This window comes from Arachis ipaensis, chromosome B10 (assembly GCF_000816755.2).
Source record: "Arachis ipaensis cultivar K30076 chromosome B10, Araip1.1, whole genome shotgun sequence".
Taxonomy (NCBI): Eukaryota; Viridiplantae; Streptophyta; class Magnoliopsida; order Fabales; family Fabaceae; genus Arachis; species Arachis ipaensis.
In genome coordinates, this window is record NC_029794.2 from 93204546 (window position 1) to 93228223 (window position 23678).

The 23678-nt window shown below is 37.8% G+C and overlaps 1 protein-coding gene across 1 annotated transcript; it reads right to left on the reverse strand.

Annotated features, from left to right (window-relative positions):
* On the reverse strand, positions 19976–23281 carry LOC107623443 (IAA-amino acid hydrolase ILR1-like 5). Its single transcript, XM_016325704.2, has 5 exons — positions 22563–23281; positions 22355–22480; positions 21737–22051; positions 21330–21458; positions 19976–20600 (listed from the first exon to the last, which is right to left on the reverse strand). The coding sequence occupies exons 1-5, from the start codon at positions 22890–22892 to the stop codon at positions 20229–20231; spliced, it is 1272 nt and encodes a 423-aa protein (XP_016181190.1). The 5' UTR covers positions 22893–23281; the 3' UTR covers positions 19976–20228.

Genomic DNA, 23678 nt, shown 5'->3' on the forward strand with positions numbered 1-23678 from the left:
ATAGCCATCCAAAAAGCAGTAATATTCATGACCTGCTAGTCTCTCTAGCATCTGGTCTATGAATGGTAAAGGAAAGTGATCCTTCCTGGTGGCTGTATTGAGCCTTATGTAATCAATACACATACGCCACCCTGTAATTGTTCTTGTAGGAACCAGTTCATTCTTTTCGTTATGAACCACTGTCATGCCTCCCTTCTTGGGGACAACTTGGACAGGGCTCACCCAGGGGTTATCAGAAATAGGATAAATGATCCCAGCCTCTAGTAACTTAGTGACCTCCTTCTGCACCACCTCCTTCATGGCTGGATTCAGCTGCCTCTGTGATTGAACCACTGGCTTAGCATCATCCTCCAATAGGATCTTGTGCATGCATCTAGCTGGACTTATGCCCTTAAGATCACTTATGGACCACCCAAGAGCTGTCTTGTGTGTCCTTAGCACTTGAAGTAGTGCTTTCTCTTCCTGTGGATTTAAAGCAGAGCTTATGATCACCGGAAAAGTGTCACCTTCTCCCAAAAATGCATATTTCAGGGATGGTGGTAGTGGTTTAAGCTCGAGTTTAGGAGGTTTCTCCTCTTTCTGAGGGATTTTCAGATGTTCTTTTATTTCCTCTGATTCCTCCAGATCAGGCTGAACATCTTTAAAGATGTCCTTTAGCTCTGATTCGAGACTCTCAGCCATGTTGATCTCCTCTACCAGGGAGTCAATAATATCAACACGTATGCAGTCTTTTGATGTGTCTGGATGCTTCATTGCCTCAACAGCATTCAGCCTGAACTCATCCTCATTGACTCTCAAGGTTACTTCCCCTTTTTGGACATCAATAAGGGTTCGTCCAGTTGCTAGGAAAGGTCTTCCTAGAATGAGGGTTGCACTCTTGTGCTCCTCCATTTCCAGCACTACAAAGTCAGTGGGAAAGGCAAATGACCCAACCTTGACAATCATGTCCTCAATTATGCCTGATGGATATTTAATGGAGCCATCAGCAAGTTGAAGATATATTCGGGTTAGTTTGACCTCTTCAGTCAAGCCAAGCTTTCTGATAGTGGATGCAGGGATTAGATTGATACTTGCCCCAAGATCACATAGAGCTGTCTTGGTACAAGTTCCCTCCAATGTGCATGGTATCATAAAGCTTCCCGGATCCTTAAGCTTTTCTGGTAAGCTTGTTAGGATGACTACACTGCATTCTTCAATGAGAAAAACTTTTTCTGTTTTTCTCTAATCCTTCTTATGACTTAAGATTTCTTTCATAAACTTAGCATAAGAGGGTATTTGCTCAAGTGCCTCTGCAAACGGAATATTTATTTTAAGAGTCCTGAGGTAGTCTACAAAGTGGGCAAATTGTTTATCCTGTTCCGCTTGGCAGAGTTTCTGAGGATAAGGCATTTTGGCTTTGTATTCTTCAACCTTAGTTGCTGCAGGTTTATTTCCTACAGAGGCAGGTTGAGAGGCCTTCTTGAGGGAGTTATTATCAGCAGTTGCAGGTGTCTGATCCCTCACTGGTGTTTGAATGCCAGATTCCTATCCTTTTCTGGCGTTTGAACGCTAGATCTGGACATGGATTGGGCGTTTCACGCTAATTTTTCACCCTTTTCTGGCGTTTGAACGCCAGACTTGTTCCTCTCTGGGCTCTTACTATCCTCAGAGGAATTTTGGGTAGCAGGTTGCTCATCCTCTGTCAGCTGTTCTTTTCTTGGCTTTCTGCTGCTTTGAGTTGAGGTATTTAACATTTTTCCACTTCTTAATTGAACTTCTTGGCACTCCTCTTTTATCTGTTTTGATAACTGCTGTTTTGTCTGATTCAATTGTGATTCCATATCCTTGTTAGCAATTTTGGTTTCTTGTAGCATCTCCTTAAATTTTGCTAACTGCCTTGTTATAGAAGATAGTTGCTGATTGAGTTCAGCAACTTGTTCCTGAGGACTAAAGTCAGTTGATACTGCCTTAGCTTCTTCTTTCATGGAGGACTCATTATTTATGTATAGATGCTAATTTCTAGCAACTATATCAATAAGCTCTTGAGCTTCTTCAATAGTCTTTCTCATGTGTATAGATCCACCAGCTGAGTGGTCTAGAGATATCTGAGCTTTTTCTGTAAGCTCATAGTAGAAGATGTCTAATTGCACCCACTCTAAAAACATTTCAGAGGGGCATTTCCTTAGCATCCCTCTGTACCTCTCCCAGGCGTTATAAAGGGATTCATCATCCTTTTGTTTAAAGCCTTGGATGTCCAGTCTTAGCTGTGTCATCCTTTTTAGAGGAAAATATTGATTCAGGAATTTGTCTGATAACTGTTTCCATGTTCTTATGCTTGCTGTGGGTTGGTTATTTAACCACCTCTTAGCTTGATCTTTTACAGCAAACGGAAACAGTAACAGCATGTATACATCCTGATCTACCTCCCTGTCGTGCACTGTGTCAGTAATTTGCAAGAACTACGCCAGAAACTCAGTAGGTTCTTCCTGTGGAAGATCGAAATACTGGCAATTTTGCTGCACCATGACAATGAGCTGAGGATTTAGCTCAAAACTGCTTGCTTTGATGGGAGGTATACAGATGCTACTCCCATATGCAGCAGTAATGGAGTTAGCATATGACCCCAGAGTCCTTCTGGACTGTTCATTTCTATTTAGGTCCATGATGGATAAAATGGAATTGATATGAATTGCAAACAAGATATATTTTTGTTTTTATTTTATTTAAGTAGAAACAAACCGAATTATTAAGAATAAATAAAAATAATAAGATAAAATAAAATAATTAGAAATTAAAATGTAAATTTTGAAAACTAAGAGAAAAATAGATTTGAAAACGAAAATAATTACTTAATTAAGAAGATTTGAAAAACTTTGGATATGATTTTTGAAAAAGATTTTGAATTTTGAAATTTCAAAACTAAGATAAGATAGAATAGAAAGTTTTAAAATAAAAATATGAATTTTTAAAGGAAAATTCAAAAATTAATTAAAATAAAGAGAAAAGACATTTTTGAATTTAATGAAAAAAGAGAAAAACAGTAAAAATGACACCAAACTTAAATTTTTAGATCAAAACAAAGGAAACAAACAGGAAAACTTTGAATATCACGATGAACGCTAAGAACAACTTTTGAAAAACTTTTAAGAAACAGAAACACAAAGGCAACCAAACTTAAAATATGAAATTAAACTCAAACAGAAAAACTCAATTATTAGTTTATAAAATTTTTCGAAAAAAAATGAAAAAGAAAATAAGGATTCTGAGAAAAAAGTTTCAACCAAAAACAATAATAGAAGACGCAATTTTAGTGACTTTAAACAAAAAAGATAAATTTTTCCTAATCTAAGCAACAAAATAAATCGTCAGTTGTCCAAACTTGAACAATCCCTAGCAACGGCGCCAAAAACTTGGTGCACGAATTGTAAATCACACTTTTCACAACTCGTACCACTAACCAGCAAATGCACTGGGTCATCCAAGTAATACCTTACGTGAGTAAGGGTCGATCCCACGGAGATTGCCGGCTTGAAGCAAGCTATGGTTATCTTGTAATTCTTAGTCAGGATATCAATGATAATTCTTAATTTCAATAGTAAAAAGTAAAAGAGCATCAAATAAATACTTGTTATGCAGTAATTGAGAACAGATTGAGGTTTTGGAGATGCTTCATCTTCTGGATCTCTGCTTTCCTCCCATCTTCTTCTTCACACACGCAAGGCTCCTTCCATAGCAAGCTGTATGTTGGTGGATCACCGTTGTCAATGGCTACTATCCGTCCTCTCAGTGAAAAGGGTCCATGTACATGGCTAATCATCTGTCAGTTCTCACTTGTGTTGGAATAAGATCCATTGATCCTTTTGCGTCTGTCACTACGCCCAATACTTGTGAGTTTGAAGCTCGTCACAGTCATCCCTTCCCGGATCCTACTCAGAATACCACATACAAGGTTTAGACATTCTGAATCTCAGGGATGCTGCCAATTGATTCTAGCTTTTACCACGAAGACTCTGGATTAAGGGATTTGAACGCTCTGTTGTCAGGAGAGGCAATCAAACTCCTAAACCAGGAGCCCAAGAGATATACACTCAAGCTATTACAGATAGAACGTAAGTGGTTGTCAGGCACGCGTTCATAGGTTGAGAATGATGATGAGTGTCACGGATCATCACATTCTTCACGGTTAGGTACGAGTGAATATCTTATAACAGAAACAAGCGTGTTGAATAGAAAATAGAAGTAATTGCATTAATTCATCGAGACACAGCAAGCTCCTCACCCCCAATCATGGAGTTTAGAGACTCATGCTGTAGAGATACAATGTAAAACGTGAAAAATGTCATGAGATCCAAAATAAATCTCTAAAAGTAGTTTTTATACTATGCTAGTGACCTAGGTTTACAGAAATTAAGTAGACTAAGATAGATAGTGCAGAAATCCACTTCCGGGGCCCACTTGGTGTGTGCTTGGGCAGAGCATTGAAGCTTCCATGTGTAGAGACTTTTTTTTGGAGTTAAACGCCAGGTTGTAGCCTGTTTCTGGCGTTTAACGCCAGAATAGGGTAAAGACTTGGCGTTAAACGCCAATTTGCGTCGTCAAAGCTTAGACAAAGTATAAACTATTATATATTTCTGGAAAGCCTTGGATGTCTACTTTCCAACGCAATTGAGAGCGTGCCGATTGGGCTTCTGTAGCTCTAGAAAATCCATTTCGAGTGCAGGGAGGTCAGAATCCAACAGCATCTGCAGTCCTTTTTCAGCCTCTGAATCAGATTTTTGCTCAGGTCCCTCAATTTCAGCCAGAAAATATCTGAAATATCAAAAAAACACACAAACTCATAGTAAAGTCCAGAAATGTGATTTTTGCATAAAAACTAATAAAAACATACTAAAGAATAGCTAAATCTTACTAAAAACTATATGAAAATACCCCCAAAAAGCATATAAAATATCTGCTCATCAAGTACCTACTCTGAATTTAGATATATAAAATTTGATTAGTATTAAAATAGTATCACATTAATTTGATGGAACAGAAGTGTAAGTTGGTTTAGTGTATAATATAAGATACATGTATAGTTACTCTTTGATATTGGCATTTTTTCAGATCCACAAAAATAGGTATAGAATTATTAAACTGATAAGCAAATGATAAGGTGCCACTTAGGCTAAAATAATTAAAGATGTACCGTGTTCATTCCATGTCATAAAAACACTTTTAAATTCGAAGTTGGATCAGGTTATGCTGCAGTTAGCAGGGGGTGACGACTAACAAGCCTCGAAGTGAGGACCTAGCGTGAATCCAATAAGAGAATTGTAACTTATTTCTTTTGAAGCGTGTAATTTTGATTAATCTAATATTTGCTGGGAATCTTTCTCTGAGAAGTGAGAACAAACAGGATAAGGGTAACCTTTCAAAACTGTTGGCTCACCGCTCACGAGTCAGAACCCTCTGGAAAAAAAATATTTCCCGCCAAATTTGTTCTTTCTCTTGTTGACTCCACCAGATTTTCAAATTTAAGAAGCATTTAAGTTATTCATGACTCGAATTTTAATAATAAGATGAATTCCTCTAATCAAATGAAAATGAGTGCACATGAAATTGCCCATACATTTTAGTTTTTATTCCACTCAAAGCTTAAACTTCTTGGAACATGTGTGACCAATCAAAGATGTTCGGTTGCTGTCTATAAATGGTAACATTAGATTTATACATGAAAAAATGGGTTTAATTTCTATGGAATGCTAAAATATATATATAATCTCCGCGGCAATATTTAGTAGTTATGATTTCATTGCAAAATGAAATTAAATTTGATCATAAACAAATGAAATGAGTGAAATGTTATGACTGATGATATATTATGATACTTTTAAAATGAGATTAACTGTAAGTATTCTCACTTCATACAGGAATTAGAGCTTAAGGAACGCATTTCTTATTTTCATGACATATGGAATCGTTGGGATGGATGAAACACGGGGATCTGAGAAATGCCTTTACAATTTGGGTCTACAACTACAACTGATACAACAACAAATGAACAAACTGTTGAGCCATCACATGGGTTGTTTCTGACCTTTCTGTTCTCTAAACATATCCCTTTCCTAGTTCTCTGAATCTTCCTTCATTTCATTTCATTGCACCTTCATTAGAATGGATTGGATTATAAAATGTCTCTTTCTGTGTGCTTTTATATCAATGCTAATTCACCTATGTTATATTTGAGCAGTTTTCACGAAATTAACACTCAAAATATTAAAATAAATAGTTTTTCTAATACAATTTGCAAATAATACATCATAGTTTCATAAATTTACTAATTAGGTAACGTATCACGTACCAATTTGCACGTACTATATATTAATGGTGAAAATTCACATGCAGTTATTTTCATGTGATGTTGATAACCAAGAATTATTAGATGATTTGATAAATTTGACTAAATCATTATCTAACAATTATTATCTATCAACTTTACATAAAAATAACTACATATGAATTTCTTTCTATATTAATTCATTTGCATACTAGAAAGTCAAATGTATATTTTTCACATAAAATATTTTACCTATATCCTACTGCACACCGCATATTCGTCTACCGAAGGGTATTGTATTGCATGTAGCTAGACTGCTAGAGTAATGCAAAAGTGATGCATGAATTGGTTAGGTAAATTTGATCATCTTTTTCAAACTATACTATTTAAACAGTGCAGGCCGTTTGAAAAGCTTCACTTGATTACTGCATATTTTGGGAACAATGCCAAACCAAGTGTGCCGGCAAAGTATGCTTGATAACACGTGGAGATGACTCATCAGTTTGCACATTATGTTGCTTTTAATTCCATGTCTTGCTTGATTTGGTCAGATATCTCTTTCCAAATTTCAACTACTAAATTGCAGATATAAATTCTGAGAAACGTCTTAGGTGCTCCAACATACTTTACTGGAAGATCAGTACGTCAATGTGTGCAGAGCCATTAAGATTTATGATTTTGACTTAGGTGGACATTGGAGAAATCTAAAATCAGGATCTTGGTAGTCTTTACAAAAATATATAAAATGATAATATAAAATGATAATTTTGTCCTTACTTTTTCTATTTTTTTTATCTTTTCCAGCCGCTCGTGCTTTCTCTTGGTGAGAGGTACACTGCATCTACAGTTGGATAAGGGCGACAATGTCGGGGAGGATGTTTTGGGCAGCTGATGAAGAGATTTTTCGTGGTTTAGAATTCCTCAGTGAATTCTCGTTACAAGTATAGTTTTTAAACTAACAAATAATCTTCTCATGTAAAAAATTGTTTGTCACAAGTACAAATTCCAAAAAAAATAACCGAAGTATTTAAACCTCAAGTCATCTCTCAAAAGAATTGCAGGGAAGTGTTCTTGTTATTGGTTATGGGATAGTATACTTGGAGTTTTTGGATAAGGGACATGAAAAGTAAATTGCAAGAAAGTAACTAACAACTAAGAAAGCTCTTTACAAGGAATGAGAACTAGAAGTCCTATCCTCATTATCATCATCAATTATGACAAGAATTGTCCATTTCCACTTAGTCAACCTCTAACTATGAAGGAAAGTCAAGTGGATAAATCAACTTGAGTCCACAAGTCCTAGTCAAATCCTAAGGAGAGACAAGCTTTAGTGGTATTCAAGTCAATTAGCAACTTCCAATTATCAATCAACAAAAGAGTTTGATAACTCAAAAGTCTCCAATTACTCAACCAAAGCCAAGAGGAGAAGAATCTATTCTAACATCTTTCCAAGAATTTTGTCAAACACTTGGAAGCATAGTTATTAGAACCGAATCGGCAATCCACCCGGTCATATGACCGGGTCACCGGGTCACTGGTTCAACCGGTGGGTCACTGATTCACCCGATTGACCCGGTCATAATTTAAAAAAATAAAATTATATAAATAAAATTAAAATTACATATTAAAACTTAAAATGCAAGTCTTTACAAACATAATAATAATAATAATCAAATGTTAATTTTTAGACAACTAATGATGCAAAAAGAGATAATAAACTAGTTTCTAGTACAAAATACTTTCTCTATTTAAATAAACAAGAGCAAGCAAAAGATAACATAATCGATAATCAAGTCCAAGTGATCTTAAAATCGAAATCTATATCTTCATAGGACAAATTTGGAGCTTGATCAATATTTTCCTCATTTTGATTTGCATCTATATCTTCCATAAGAAACACTGCTTTATGATGTTATGCAGAACATCAGAAACAGAGAAAGAAGAGTTTGAAGAGAGGTACAAGAAACTAGTGAACTGAATTAACTTCATCTTATTCTTCCATCAATGAATCAATTCTACACATCTCTTAGAGGGATGCAAGAGCTTTATTTATAACAAAGTTAAAAAAGAGAGAAAGATCAGAGATCAGAATAACAAACACTAACTAAGTGTACCAAACTGATTTTGTTATTGACTAACTCTCTTATCTCTTATCCCTTAACATATAGCAACAAAAGATTTAGCATTTTTTAAGCAACACAACAAGAAGGTTCAGTAACAAATTCAACTTAAGTCAGTTATCTAGTAACAAATTCTACTTCCAGCAACAACCATATTTATGATAGGTTCAGCATCAAATTCAACTTACAGCTGACAACAAATTCTACTTCTAGAGTTCTAGCAACAAATTCAGCTATGATAACTATGATAACTTTCGAGCAGCAACAAAAAAACAAGAAAATTGAAATAGAAAGAACATAGGGAACTCACTAACAAATTCAAGGTTCATGATGATCAGTAACAAATTTCAGCAACACATTCAACTTTCAGTAACAAATTATTTTGGCAACAAAATCAAAGTGCAGTGATGCAGCAACAAAATTGAAACAAAAAGAATAGGGGAAAGTCACCAAATCGGGTTGCACGAAGGAATCTGACGGCGAAGGAAGCTGATGGCAAGGGAGAAGCTGACGGCAAGGCTCGAAGCAAGAAGACGACAACGAAGACCAGCCCACCGGGATCTGTTGCCTCTGTTACCAGCGACGAAGAGCGCAGCGAAGGGAGAGATCGAGACCAGGTGCGAGACAGAGACCGTGAGAAGTAAGAAGATGACCACCACCACCACCCGAGGGACCAGATGCGGTTCCGTCTGCTTTTGCCGCTAGCGAAGCAAGCGCAGTGGCACGAGACCGCGACGACGACCAAAGTGAGTGGACGAGGTGAGAGACTGAGAGAGCAACGAGGTGAGGCGGTGAGAGACTGAGAGTGACGACCGTCGAGGTGAGGTGAGAGACGAGAGAGCACAGAGACTGGCTGGGTTAGGGGGTTCTACTCAGACTCTCAGATTTGGTGTTTGGGCATAGGGTTTCATCGAAAGGGAAAGGGGAGGAGGGGGGTTATGAAAACGACGCCATTTCAGGTATTAGGAAGAAAAAAAATAAAAACGACCCGGACCGGGTTAAATTAACCGGCTGGGTCACCGGGTTTTACAAAAACCCATCGATTCAAACTGGGTTCGACTGGGTCTGTTGCATAACCGGTTCAACGAGTAACTCAACCCGGCCAGATGACCAAGTGACCGGATTTCCAGTCAAACCGGCCGGGTCGAGCCGTGTTTAATAACTATGCTTGGAAGGCACAAAAGGAAAGCAAAATGAAATTGCGAGAAATGTAAATTTACAACTACTAATTGCAAGGAAATTAACAACAACAATTAAAATCAACAATAAAAGAAATTAAACATAAATTGCATTAAAGGAAAATAGAGGAAACAAGAGTGCATCAATAACAAAGTAAACAAGTACAAGGAGTAAAGTAAAAAACTAAGAAAGCAAAGGTACAGGAACAAGAAATTGAAAAGGAAAAGTGAATCAAAGCATGAATTAAACCTAGATATAAGGAATCCTAATCTACATCCAACCTAATTCTATAGAGAAGAGAGAGCTTCTCTCTCTTGAAACTAACTAAAGCATCATAGAAACTAAACTATGTGTTCCCCCCTTGACTCCCCTTGATTTCTGCATATAATAGGCTCAGAAAATGAGTTGGATTTGGGTTTGGGAAGCCCAGAAATCGCCCCCAGCATTTTCACTTTAATGAGGTCACGTGCAAGCATCGACGCGTACGCGTGAGTCACGCGTACGCGTCGTTTGGCATTTTTGCTATCCACGCGTACGCGTCATGTACGCGTATGCATCGCCATGCGACTTCATCGTTTCCACGCGTGCGCGTCGTTGAATGCACTCCCAATCCTTGATTTTCCATTATTTCTCAACTTTGCATGCTTTTCTCTTCATTCCTTTGATCCATTCTTAGCCTTTTGAACATGAATTCACTAACAAACAAATCAAGGCATCTAGTGGAATCAAAGGTGAATTAAAATTAACCAATTAAGGGACTAAAAAGCATGTTTTCACTCTTAAGCACAAATTAGGGAGAATATACAAAACCATGCTATTTTAGTGAATATATGTGGGAAAAGGTGATAAAATCTCCTAAATTCAAGATAAAATGCACCACGAAATAGTTCTTGCACCAACCAAGCATTCTAAATCTCCAAACAGCTACCAAAACACCATAAAACCTTATTTAACATACCAAACTACCAAATAAACTCAACAAACTAATCAAAATATGAAGTTAAACTAATTCTACCAATATTTACAAAAGAGAAAAAGGAAAGATGTTACCATGGTGGGGTGTCTCCCACCTAGCACTTTTGTTTATTATCCTTAAGTTGGACTTATGAGGAGCTCCTCATCAAGGTGGCTTGTGCTTGAAGCCATCCTTGAACATCCACCAATGCTTGAGTCTCCAATAAGCTCCATTCTTCACAATTAATGCCACCAAGCCTTGATGGAGTTCTTCACAAACCATGGGCTCCCAAAATTGATTCTCCTTGTGCGATACGGGATCCCACACTTTGTTTTGACACCATCTTTAAGTTGATCATCATTATTCCATTTGGGTGGCATGCAAGATGAATTCTCACTAAAGCGACCAAACATCCTTCTAGATCCAAGCAATCTATTTCTACACCACCCCTTGTAATTAAGCCTTGAACATGTAACCATCATGGACTTTGATTTACAATGCCAACCACTAACCATCTCCCTTTTTCTCTTAAAGCCACACAAAGCTCTAAGTTGCCCATCCGTCTCAAGCAAACCATATTCAAGTGGACTAATTAAGCTTAGAGATGAGAGATTTACCCACTTTAATGAAAGAATGGATGGTGATGGCTTGGGGAGAGGTGTTTCCAATGTCCTTGCAAGCTCCACTCCCTTGTGTTCTTCTTTGATTACCTCCACCTCTTTACAAACTTCGTCAATTTCAATCCTTTGTTCATCAATTTCATCTAACTCTTTTCCATCACTCAAATCATAAATGGGAGGATAAGAGAAATCTAACTCCACTTTGCTTTCTATTTCACTGGGAGAAGGTTCTTCAAGTTCAAAGGATTCACTACCAAGAAGGTTTGATGCATAGTCTTTACCACCAAGGGAACTCAATTCTTGCTTCATTCCTTCCAAGTCTTCATGCAACAATTATTTTGGAGGTTGTGCACTCTCCTCCTCAACATCAAATTCAATCTTCTTGGAGGAGTTTTCGATGACTTTAGATTCCCATGGCGGTTCCGCATCTCCTAAGTCTTCAACCACTTCTTCCTCTTCTTCAACAATCATCGGTTCCTCCAATTGTTCTAACACATAGTAACATTCCTCATCTTCCACCGGAGTTTCCAATCTCTCCTTCAGGCTATGGTTTTCAATTGATTCTCCACATGTGGCCATGGGAGTTCCTTGAGTGCTCAAGCATTGGGAGGCTAATCGATTCACCACCTCATTCAAGGCGGCCGTGAACTCTAGTACCTCCCTTTGCATTTCTTCTTGCCCTTGAAGGATAAGGCTAAGGGGTTCAACTATTAGAGATTGGGGTGGATAGGAGGATTCATCATCTTGGAGAAAAGGGTTCATAATAGGAAGGTGGTTCTTCTTAGTGAAAATATGGAGGTGGTGTGTATGAAATTTGTGGCCCTTGGGAGTATTGATGTTGGAATTGTGGTGGCTCTATGGATTTTCTTACATAATGGTCACAAGGATGAGGTAAGGGTGATTGGTTATATGATTGATAAGGGTCATAGGAAGGCATTTGGTAGAAAGGGGCTTGTGAGTATGGTTGAGGACTATGTTGAGGATGAGGCTCATAGGTATGTGGTGGTGGTTGTTGACAAGTACAATGAAGACTACCACATCCACTAGATTGATATGCATAAAGAGTGGAATTATACCTATAAGGGACCGGAGGAGGTTGTTTCCATGAAGATTGAGCATATGCTTGAGGCTCATCCCACCTTTGATTGTTCCATCCTTGATACACATTCTCATTGAAATTCCCATTTCCTACAACATAGTTGTAACCAAACTCATAGCCAAAAGGGTGAGAATTCATGATAGCAAGAGCAAATGAAAACAAAATCAAATAAGAAACAAAGAAAACTAAATCCTAAAACTAGCAAAAACTAACAAAGAGAGAAAAGGCAAACATATTCACAATATTCACATATATACAATAACCAATAACAAGCGCACATTTGCAATTCCCCGGTAACGGCGTCATTTTGATGAAGATATTTTTCGTGGTTTAGAATTCCTCAATGAATTCTCGTTGCAAGTATAGTTTCTAAACCAACAAATAATCCTCTCATGCAAAAAATTGTTTGTCACAAGTACAAATCCCAATAAAAATAACCGAAGTATTCAAACCTCGGGTCGTCTCTCAAAGGAATTGCAGGGAAGTGTTCTTGTTATTGGTTATGGGATAGTATACTTGGGGTTTTGGATAAGGGACATGAAAAGTAAATTGCAAGAAAGTAACTAACAACTAAAAAAGCTCTTGGCAAGGAATGAGAACTAGAAGTCCTATCCTCATTATCATCATCAATTATAACAAGAATTGTCCATTGCTCCCACTTAGTCAACCTCTAACTATGAAGGAAAGTCAAGTGGATAAATCAACTTGAGTCCACAAGTCCTAGTCAAATCCTAAGGAGAGACTAGCTTTAGTGGCATTCAAGTCAACTAGCAACTTCCAATTATCAATCAACAAAAGAGTTTGATAACTCAAGAGTCTCCAATTACTCAACCAAAGCTAAGAGGAGAAGAATCTATTCTAACATCCTTCCAAGTATTTTGTCAAACACTTGGAAGGCACAAAAGGAAAGCAAAATGAAATTGCAAGAAATGTAAATCTACAACTACTAATTGCAAGAAAATTAACAACAATTAAATCAACAATAAAAGAAATTAAACATAAATTGCATTAAAGGAAAATAGAGGAAACAAGAGTGCATCAATAACAAAGTAAACAAGTACAAGGAGTAAAGTACGAAACTAAGAAAGCAAAGGTAGAGGAACAAGAAATTGAAAAGGAAAAGTGAATCAAAACATGAATTAAACCTAGATCTAAGAAATCCTAATCTACATTCAACCTAATTCTAGAGAGAAGAGAGAGTTTCTCTCTCTAAAAACTAACTAAAGCATCATAGAAACTAAACTATGTATTCCCCCCTGACTCCCCTTGATTTCTGCATGTAATAGGCTCAGAAAATGAGTTGGATTTGGGCCTGGAAAGCCCAGAAATCGCCTCCAACGTTTTCACTTTAATGAGGTTACGTGCGAGCATCGACGCGTACGCGTGGGTCACGCGTACGCGTCATTTGGCATTTTTTCTATCCACGCGTACGCATCATATACGCGTACGCATCGCCATGTGACTTCATCGTTTCCACGCATGCGCGTAAGCCACGCGTGCGCGTCGTTGAATGCACTCCCAATCCTTGATTTTCCATGATTTCTCTACTTTGCATGCTTTTCTCTTCATTCCTTTGATCCATTCCTACTCTTTTGAACCTGAATTCACTAACAAACCCATCATGGCATCTAGTGGAATCAAATGTGAATTAAAATTAATCAATTAAGGGACTAAAAAGCATGTTTTCACTCTTAAGCACAAATTAGGGAGAATATACAAAACCATACTATTTTAGTGAATAAATGTGGAAAAAGGTGATAAAATCTCCTAAATTCAAGATAAAATGCACCACGAAATAGTGGTGCATCAGCAGCCAAGGTTTGGACCTTTTGGAGAGAACGACTGGCAACGGCACAGAGTGCTGCGATTGGATGCTAAGGCAATTGTTCGAGTGGCAACAATTCCCTACTTGCAAGAATAAGAGGAGCAACAATCCACTCAAACAAGTATTAACAGTAGTGCAATAATACCCAATAGCAGCAGAAAAATCACATAAACTAGAAATTAGAGACAAGCTAACACACCAAGATTTTTAACGTGAAAAACCTCTTCAATGAGAGAAGTAAAAACCATGAGTCATCATGACCAGGAAATAGCTTCACTATGATGAAAAATAGGATACAAGAGAGTCATAAATTACTGTACAAAACGTGCATACAACAAGCCAGACAACCCAAGCTTCAAAACTTACAAAACAAGAACAAGAAGATGAAAATACCACAAAAATAGAGCTGCTGTGCGTAGCCAATATCTCTAACTACAGATTTCAAATCAACGATCAGAACGGTGAAAGCAAAGAACCAGATGTGTGGAACACACTGTTCAAATTTGAGCTCGATCCAACGGTTAACGAATCTAGAGCGACCAATTTACGGAGACAGCTTTGTATATGTGCGAAAATGAATTTCTCTCTTCTCATCTCTCTAGTGTTTGGTGTTCTTCTCTCAAATGAGACATCTCTCACTCAACCCTAACTCAACTCAGCCACTTCAACTATTCATGTGTTTGGATACTAACATTTGGAATTTTTCTCCACATAGGAAGGGAGTTTGGACTTTTTCTCCACATAGGAAGGGAGCCCAAAAAACTCAACAAATCTCCCCCTCACGACTATGTGGAGGTAACCGCCAATCTGGCGATTAAGCAACAACTTCCATCTTGGTAATTCTTTGGTCATCATATTAGAACCATTCTCATCAGTATGAACCTTTTCAAGTTCCAACAACTCAACATCCAAAACATCACGTATCCAATGATACCTCACATCATTATGTTTGGATCGAGAATGAAAAGTAGAGTTTTTACCAAGATATATAGCACTTTGACTATCACAAAACAATACATACCTCTCTTGAGTAAACCCGAGTTCCTTCAAGAATTTATTCATCCAAAGCATCTCCTTGCACACTTCGGTAATGGCAATAAACTCGGCCTCGGTAGTAGACAAAGCAACACATTTTTGCAATCTAGATTGCCAAGACACAGCTCCACCCGCAAAGTTGATCAAGAAGCCTGGAATAGACCTTCTAGAGTCAATATCTCCTGCCATGTCTGAGTCAGTGTAACCAACTAGAATATGCTTATCACTTCCACAACACAACTTCATGTTAGAAGTACCACGAAAATATCTCATTATCCATTTTACAGCATTCCAATGCTCTCAGGTTTGATACAAAATGACTAACACAACCAACAATATGAGCTATATCCGGTCTTGTGCACACCATAGCATACATTAAAATACCCATGGCTGATGCATATAGAACTTTTTCCATGTCTTTCTTCTCTTTATCACTTGATGGAATTTGCTTGCAACTCAATTTGAAGTGTGTAGCAAGAGGAGTACTAACGACCTTTGCTTTCTCCATTTGAAACCTGTGCAATATTCTTTCTATGTATTTCTCCTGTGACAACCAAAGTTTCTTCTCCTTTCTATCACGCTCGATTCTTATGCCAAAAATTTCCTTTGCCGGCCCAAGGTCCTTCATTGCAAATGACATTGCAAGTTGCTTCTTCAACATATCAATCCTAGAAGCATTCTGACCAACAATAAGCATGTCGTCAACATATATCAAAAGGATAATAAAATCATTACTAGCAAACTGTTTAACAAATACAAAATGATCAGAAGTAGTCTTCTTGTAGCCTTGTTTTGCCATAACAGACTCGAACTTCTTGTACCATTGTCTTGGAGCTTGCTTCAAGCCATACAAGCACTTCTTCAGTTTGCAAACATGATCCTCTTTGCCTTTTACCATAAAACCTTCAGGTTGTTCCATGTAAATTTCATCCTTAAGATCACCATGAAGGAAATTAGTTTTCACATCCATCTGCTCTATCTCTAAATCAAGATTTGCAGCCAAACTCAAAATAGTCCTAATAGAAGATCTTCTCACAACCGGTGAAAAGATTTCATTATAGTTAACTCCCTTTTTTTGCCTGTAGCGCTTGACCACCAATCTAGCCTTGTACCTTGGACACTGAAAATTTTCTTCATGCTTCGACCTATAAATTCACCTGTTCTGCAAAGCTTTCTTTCCTTTTGGTAACTTCACAAGCTCAAATGTTTGATTATCATACAAGAATTTTCATTTCATCTTGCATTGCATCAAACCATTTCTTATTGTCGTCGCCTTCCATCGCTTCCGCATAGCATTCAGGTTCTCCCCCATCAACCAAGGTCACATATCCATCAGTAAATGTCACATACTCATTAGAAGGATACCTCGTTGAAGGTCGTTGCTCTCTAGTAGACCTCCTAGGATGGAAATTTGGTGGATCTTCAGGTAGTTCAGATTGATTATCAGCATCATCATCAACTGGAGCATCAATCGGATCTCCCATCTCCTGGTCATTAGGAACCAAAGGCTTATTTTGCTGCATATGCTCCTGATCTTAATTCTCTGCTAGTTCTGACGAAGGAGGCGGCTGAACTGGATCTTCATCAGTCAAGTCACTGCTCTCTTGTGATTGACTCTTTTCTGCCTTATCAATATCTTCAATGGTCTGGTCTTAAATAAACTCTACATCACAGCTTCTTACAAGCTTCTTTTCAACTGGATCATAAAGTCTGTAACCAAACTCATCTTGACCATACCCAATAAAAATTCACTGCCTTGTCTTCACATCCAACTTGGACCTCTCATCCTTTGGAACATGAACAAATGCTTTGTATCCAAAGACTCTCAAGTGACCATACGAGATATCTTTTCCCGACCAAACATGATCTGGAATATCATTGTCCAAAGCAATTGTAGGACTTAGATTAATCACATGAACCGCTGTAAGTAGCATTTCACTCTAAAAGACTTTAGGTAACTTAGCTTCAGTAAGCATACACCTAACTCTTTCAATCAATATTCTATTCATTCTTTCTGCCAAACCATTCAACTGAGGTGTTTTAGGAGGTGTCTTTTCATGCCTAATGTCTTGCTGCTTGCAATACTTATCAAATGGTCCACAATACTCACCACCATTATCAGTGCGAATACATTTAAATTTTTTACCTGTTTGTCTCTCAACCAAAGCTTGGAATTGTTTGAACTTTTCCAAAGCTTGGTTCTTTTTTTTCAAAGCATAAGTCCAAAGCTTTCTTGAATGATCATCAATAAAAGTAATAAAGTAAATAACTCCACTAAAAGACCGTACCTTCAAAGGACCACAAATATCAGAGTGCACCAATTCGAAGAAGTCTGATTTTCTTGAAGGTTGATGCTTCTTGAAGGATAATCTTCTTTGTTTGCTAGCCATGCAATGAGAACATTTCTCCAATTCTGCATTCTTGAAACCGGAAAGAGCATTCTTTCGAGCCAAACAATTAAGTCCTTTTTCACTAATATGACCAAGTCTTCTGTGCCACAAGCTACAAACTTCTTTATTTTCAATCGCATTCACACTACCTTTTGCAATCATGGCATGCATCACATACAAATTTGAAGTACCTTTTTTTCGAGCCACCACTAAGTTGCCTTTAGTAAGCTTCCATTGTCCAACGCCAAAAGTGTTTACAAAGCCTTCATTATCAAGCCTTTTAACTGAAACCAAATTCAAGCGAACATCTGGAGCATGTCTAACATCTTTGAGTAGCTGCTTCATTCCCATATTAGTCTCAAGACAAATATCTCCTACACCAATAACTTTGGCCAAGCCATCATTACCCATCTTAAGCACTCCAAAATTACCTAGAGTATAAGAAGTGAAGAACTCTTTCTTCGGTGTAACATGTATTTAGGCGCCACTATCAATTACCCAGTTGAACTCATCATCAAAAACAAGATTGACCTTGTACTCGTAATCAACAATATCAACAGTAAGAAGATCATCTGAAATAGAAGATACACGATTATTACCACCATCATCCTTCTTTTCTTGCTTACATTTGTTCTCCTTTTTCCAAAGAAAGCAATATTTTTGAACGTGACTCATTTTGTGATAGTAATGACATTCAACATTCTTGTATCTTGACTTGGATTTGCTCCTACTTTTACCTCTACCCTTTTGACCTTTATTCTGATTTCTCCCCCTGATTTCAGTTACTAACATTTCAGAGTGTGACGAAGAATTCTGCGTGTTCCTTCTCATTTCTTCATTTAAAATGCCACATTTAACAAGTTGCATGCTCACTTTACCATTCGGAGCAGAATCAGTAAGAAAGATACAAAATGTCTCCCAAGAATCTGGTAGCGTATTTAGCAACCACAATCCTTGAACCTCATCTTCAAACTTGATTCCCAAGCTTGACAACTGATCCAGAACCCCTTGAAATTCATTCAAGTGATCTAATACTTGTGAACTCTCTTTGTATCTCAAATTCATCAACATATTCAACAAGTACAATTTATTATTGTCAGACTTGGAAGCATACAAGGATTCAATTTGATTCCACAAAACCCTATCATGAGTCTCATTAGCAATGTGATTGTAAACATTATCATCCACCCATTGCCTAATAAAACCACAAACTTGTTGGTGTTCAAAGTTCAAACTCCCATTCTTCATCTGTTTTAGATTCTGGTTTTTGTGTAGAAAATACGAGTAAATTTAGATTTTTTACAAACAACAAATCCTTCATTTTGCCCTTCTATAGATGGTAATTAGTGCCATTCAAACTTATCATCCTAGTAGAATTATTTGCTTCCATCTTTCAAGCAAGTTATAACCAAATACCCAAAACTGAGCTCTGATACCAATTGATAGGAATAAAACACACAATTCCCTACTTGCAAGAATTAGAGGAGCAACAATCCACTCACAACAAGTATTAACAATAGCGCAATAATACCCAAATAGCAGCGAAAAAATCACATAAACCAGAAATTAAAGACAAACTAATACACCAAGATTTTTAATGTGGAAAACCTCCTCAATAGGAGAAGTAAAAACCACGAGTCACCAAGACCAGGAAATAGCTTCACTATGATGAAAAATAGAGTACAAGAGAGTCACAAATTACTGCACAAAATGTGCATACAACAAGCCAAACAACCCAAGCTTCAAAGCTTACAAAACAAGAACAAGAAGATGAAAATACCACAAAAACAGAGCTGCTGTACGTGGCTAATATCTCCAGCTACACAGACATCGAATCGAAGATCCGAACCGTGGAAACAAAGAACCAGATGTGTGGAACACACTATCCAAATTTGAGCTCGATCCAACAGTTAACGTATCTGCAGCGACCAATTTACGGAGACAACTTTGTATATGTGCGAAAATGACTTTCTCTCTTCTCTTCTCTCTAGTGTTTGGTGTTTTTCTCTCAAATGAGACCTCTCTCACTCAACCCTAACTCACCTCAGCCACTTCAACTATTCATAGGCTTGGATACTTACATTTGGACTTTTTCTCCACATAGGAAGGGAGCCCAAAAAACCCAACAACACTCTACTATACAGATTGAAGTTGTATAGAGAGAGAGTATAAATTCCTTTTATAGTTATTTTTTATTATTTTATTGATGTTCAAAATGTGGGTCCTAGGATTTTCAATCTCTCTTTCATCCTATGAAAAGAAAGATATGTAAACTTAGATTTTTACCATATAATTCACCTTGTTGGAGCCACTTTTCTTGCGACGTCGGCATAGTCCCTGACGCCGAAACACAACGTTCCTGGTTTGGCCATTATTTTCGATGTCCTTAGACTTAGAGCATTGATAGCTGAAGCAGATCCTTGGAGAGACCACTATACAATGATGCACACAAAATTTAAATCAAGAATGGTCTTTATTTTTTTGGACTTTGAACCAAAAGTAAAAAAGGAATAAGGAGGGCCGCATTCAGAGTCTGGCTTTCTAACTATCCAAAAAAAAAAGGAACAAGGACCATGACAATGTGGTCAGTTCAATATACATTAAAGAAAACTCCATTGTTTCCAAAACCGCTCCCTCTATCTGTGTAGCATAACAATTGAACTAACTTATATGAGATATGCATGAAGTGCCACCAATAAGATGAATGTTACCGAACATTATAGTTTTTCAAGTACAGCTCAGCAACAGCAGCATGCATTGCGGCCCCTATTGGAAGAGCTTCCTCGTCTAGGAAGAAATAAGGAGAATGTGGGGAGTAAGTTGCTCCCACTTTCTCATTTCTGATTCCAATGCTATACATGACTCCCGGAATCACTTCTTGATAGAATGCAAAGTCTTCGCCTGCCATCACTCTCTTGGCTGCATGCACATTTCCTGGACCGAGCAGAAGTTGGCCGACTCTTTCGACATGCTGATGCAAACCTTTGTCATTGACTACTGCAGGATATGACGGGAAGATTCCGTCTTTGAAATCAACATGCGCACTGCATCTGTGCACAGCTGCCTGTCCCTCAATAACCTGCAAGTGTATTTCCCAACAACAAATGTTGAAACAACTTTTTCAGAACAAGACCATTTAGGATAACCTACACCATTCTCCATTGAGATTAAGTGATATTATACACAACCCTTTGATTTGTCATGCCTATAATAATTACCTGAAGGAGGATGCCAAGTGTCACATAATCCAAATCTTGGGAGAGGTTAGCGTATACTTTACAAATGCATGGGTGTCATGTTTAATATCATCTGACCGTAAACAGAGAAGTACCAACAAACCCAAATAAACTGCATTAAAATCTAAACCGATGCGGGAAGATGAGCAAGCAGAAGATAAGGAGGTACGTTATGTGTGAATTGCTATGTGGCTAAAAGTCGCAGATAGAATCGGAGATTTGTTGCAAATCCACGTTACTAGGCAATAGTTAATTGGCTTCAATTGAATGCCAGATTATATACTTATTGGGAAAGTAAAAACATATAGAATGCCATAACTGAACATTGCAACAGGTAGCAAGAAATACCAATTAAGACTATTCAGATGACTTTATGCTAACTGTAGATTCTTCTATGAAATAAAGATACACCCTCTTCCTCTGCTCACTTGGAAAAAAGATGCAACTCAATAAGAATATAAGGGAAACCAACCCAAAGCTGATTTTTCCTAAACCACAGAGATAATGGAAAATACAGATGAATAGAACTGTGCAGAAACTTGTTAAAGTTTCCAAATTGGCTATGAGCATACCTCTTTTATTCGCTGTCTAAAATGGTGCAACCCTTCAGTTGTCTGAACCCTCAGAGTGCCTCCAAATTTTACATGAGATGGGATCACATTTAATGCAGTCCCACTTTTGACAAATGTTATTGATATTACCTGTGGCCAACATATAATGGTCAGAATTCATTTACATTTTTACAAGCTTTTCTTATCATCTTATGTGATCGCTATATGGCTGAAACTTGAAAGTCTTTACAATTGAAATAGCATAAGCCAGGACCTGTTAGAGGAACAATGTTTTCTTTTCACTGGACCTGTAGGTATATCCATTGCTTAACTGAGATTTGAAGTGATGGCATCCGATTCAAATTTGTTGCAATTTAATGTTATTGATAGATCTGCTTTTGAAAGTCAAGATAGAGATTAGTACATACTAGACTTTGAAGGGGGTCACTTTCCCTCGAGACAAGCTGTTGCAGTGCCAAAATTGCAAATGATGTAGCCAGCAACGGATCCACACTATGATGAGGAAATGCGGCATGACCGCCTATTCCTACAATTTTCGCCTCAAAGCTGCATCCGGCAGCTGTAAAAGGCCCTGCAATAGATGCTATTGCTCCGGTAGGTGTCAAAGCATCAATATGAACACCAAATATTGCTTCTGCATCTTGAAGACCTCCATCTTTTATCACTTGGTTTGCACCTCTAGCTCCCTCCTCAGCAGGTTGGAAAACAAACTTCACAGTTCCCTTTATACCAAATAAGTAGAAAAGTGTTTCAAGTAAAAGATTTTGAGCAGACCCGCAAATACACAAACAGAAGAAAAGTATACTGACATCTTTCTTAACTTGTGTTAAAATGTCACGTAAAAGGAAAACTCAATACCTAATATCCAGATTGAGTAATGCTAAATACTTCTAATTCAAAATCTCACATCTATTGCATAGTGATGGGATGTTGGAAACTGTTAAGTTCCAACACTGAGAAACTTGTTAACTTTCAGTATAGCATTGTAACCGAAAATTGCAGCAAAATGAGAGTCTGAGAAGAACCTGAAATTGATCCTTGCGCTGATTGAGCAACTTTGCGGCACCAAGAAGCATTGTGGTATGAGCATCGTGTCCACAAGCATGCATTCTGCCTTCAATTTTACTCGCATACTCCCACTTAACAAGCTCCTAATTTAATTAACCATCTCCAAACATGAACCGAAGTCAAAGATACAAAACACGTTAGAAGTCAAATCAAGAAGATACTTACCTGCAAGGGAAGAGCATCCATGTCAGCACGAATAGCGATGACAGGACGAGAACCATTGCCAACTTGGGCAACGACACCGGTCTTGGCGAAGGGGAAGTTGTAGTGTATTCCAAGAATATCGAGTTCCCTGCGAATAAGAGCACTAGTGTTGTGCTCTTGGAATGCGAGTTCGGGGAATTGATGAATCTGCCTTCTCACCAAAACCAACCAGTCTTTGTCGTTGCGAGCAGCGCTTAGGATCTGTTTGGCATAGAGTTCATCCTCTGAGGTGAACACAGCTGAAGTGGGCGAGAGAAGAAGGAACACGACAACAGCTACAAGAGGATCCATAGTTCCAGGATTTACTCGTGTTTATGAGTTTTGAATCGGAGACCAAAACAATACTATCATTATCAATTAGGCAAAGCATTTGCTGGAGCTATGACCGTCACACACAGTTCCATGGTGCTGTCTAAAATTTTATGAACCTCTCCCATTTTATAATTTTTGTATTTATTTATTGGCAACCAAATTGAAATAACAAAAAAAAAAGAGTCACATGGGTCTATTCCATTTGTTTATGGTGAAGGATAAAGAGACAAATATGTACGTAAATATAGATATTCTGTGGGAGCTATTGTTATTGTGATAACTTACCGAAAGTATGTTGAAGGTGGTGTAGCCGTGTAGCATGCACTTTTGTTGTCAAGAGGAGCAGTGAGGCAGCAGAGAGGGGTGGAGATGGCTGGCTTGGGTTGGACTCGACCATGTGGTTGTGGGAGAAGTCCAGTAACGGGAATGAATAGGCCTTTTTGGGGTCTGAGCATGGGTGAAACTGGGCTGTGGACTGTGGACTGTGGTTTTCCTTGTCTTTATCATTTTGTAAAAAGGAATATTATGTCTACCATAAACAAAGGGAAATTACGTGGTGTGCACAAGAAAAGAAATCCAACAAGGCCAATGAGCCTTTGCTCACATGATATATCTCCTCTTTCAATTTCAAAGATCTCGGGTTCAACTTTTACCGACTGCAACTGAGGAGAAAAATTTAATAAATGAAGTATGTGGATGTATGTTGTACCTAAAATTGGAGGTTGTCCAATCCACCTGACCAAAAAAAAAAAAAAAAAAAAACCC

Bases quoted from the DNA above. Each gene is read 5' to 3' on its own strand.
- LOC107623443 (XM_016325704.2), bottom strand. From the start codon at position 22,892: ATGGATCCTCTTGTAGCTGTTGTCGTGTTCCTTCTTCTCTCGCCCACT. The intron at 22,481-22,562 runs GTAAGTATCTTC...TAATTAAATTAG, and splicing joins TGGATGCTCTTCCCTTGCAG to GAGCTTGTTAAGTGGGAGTA. The intron at 20,601-21,329 runs GTATGCTCATAG...ATACACTTGCAG, and splicing joins TTAGACAGCGAATAAAAGAG to GTTATTGAGGGACAGGCAGC.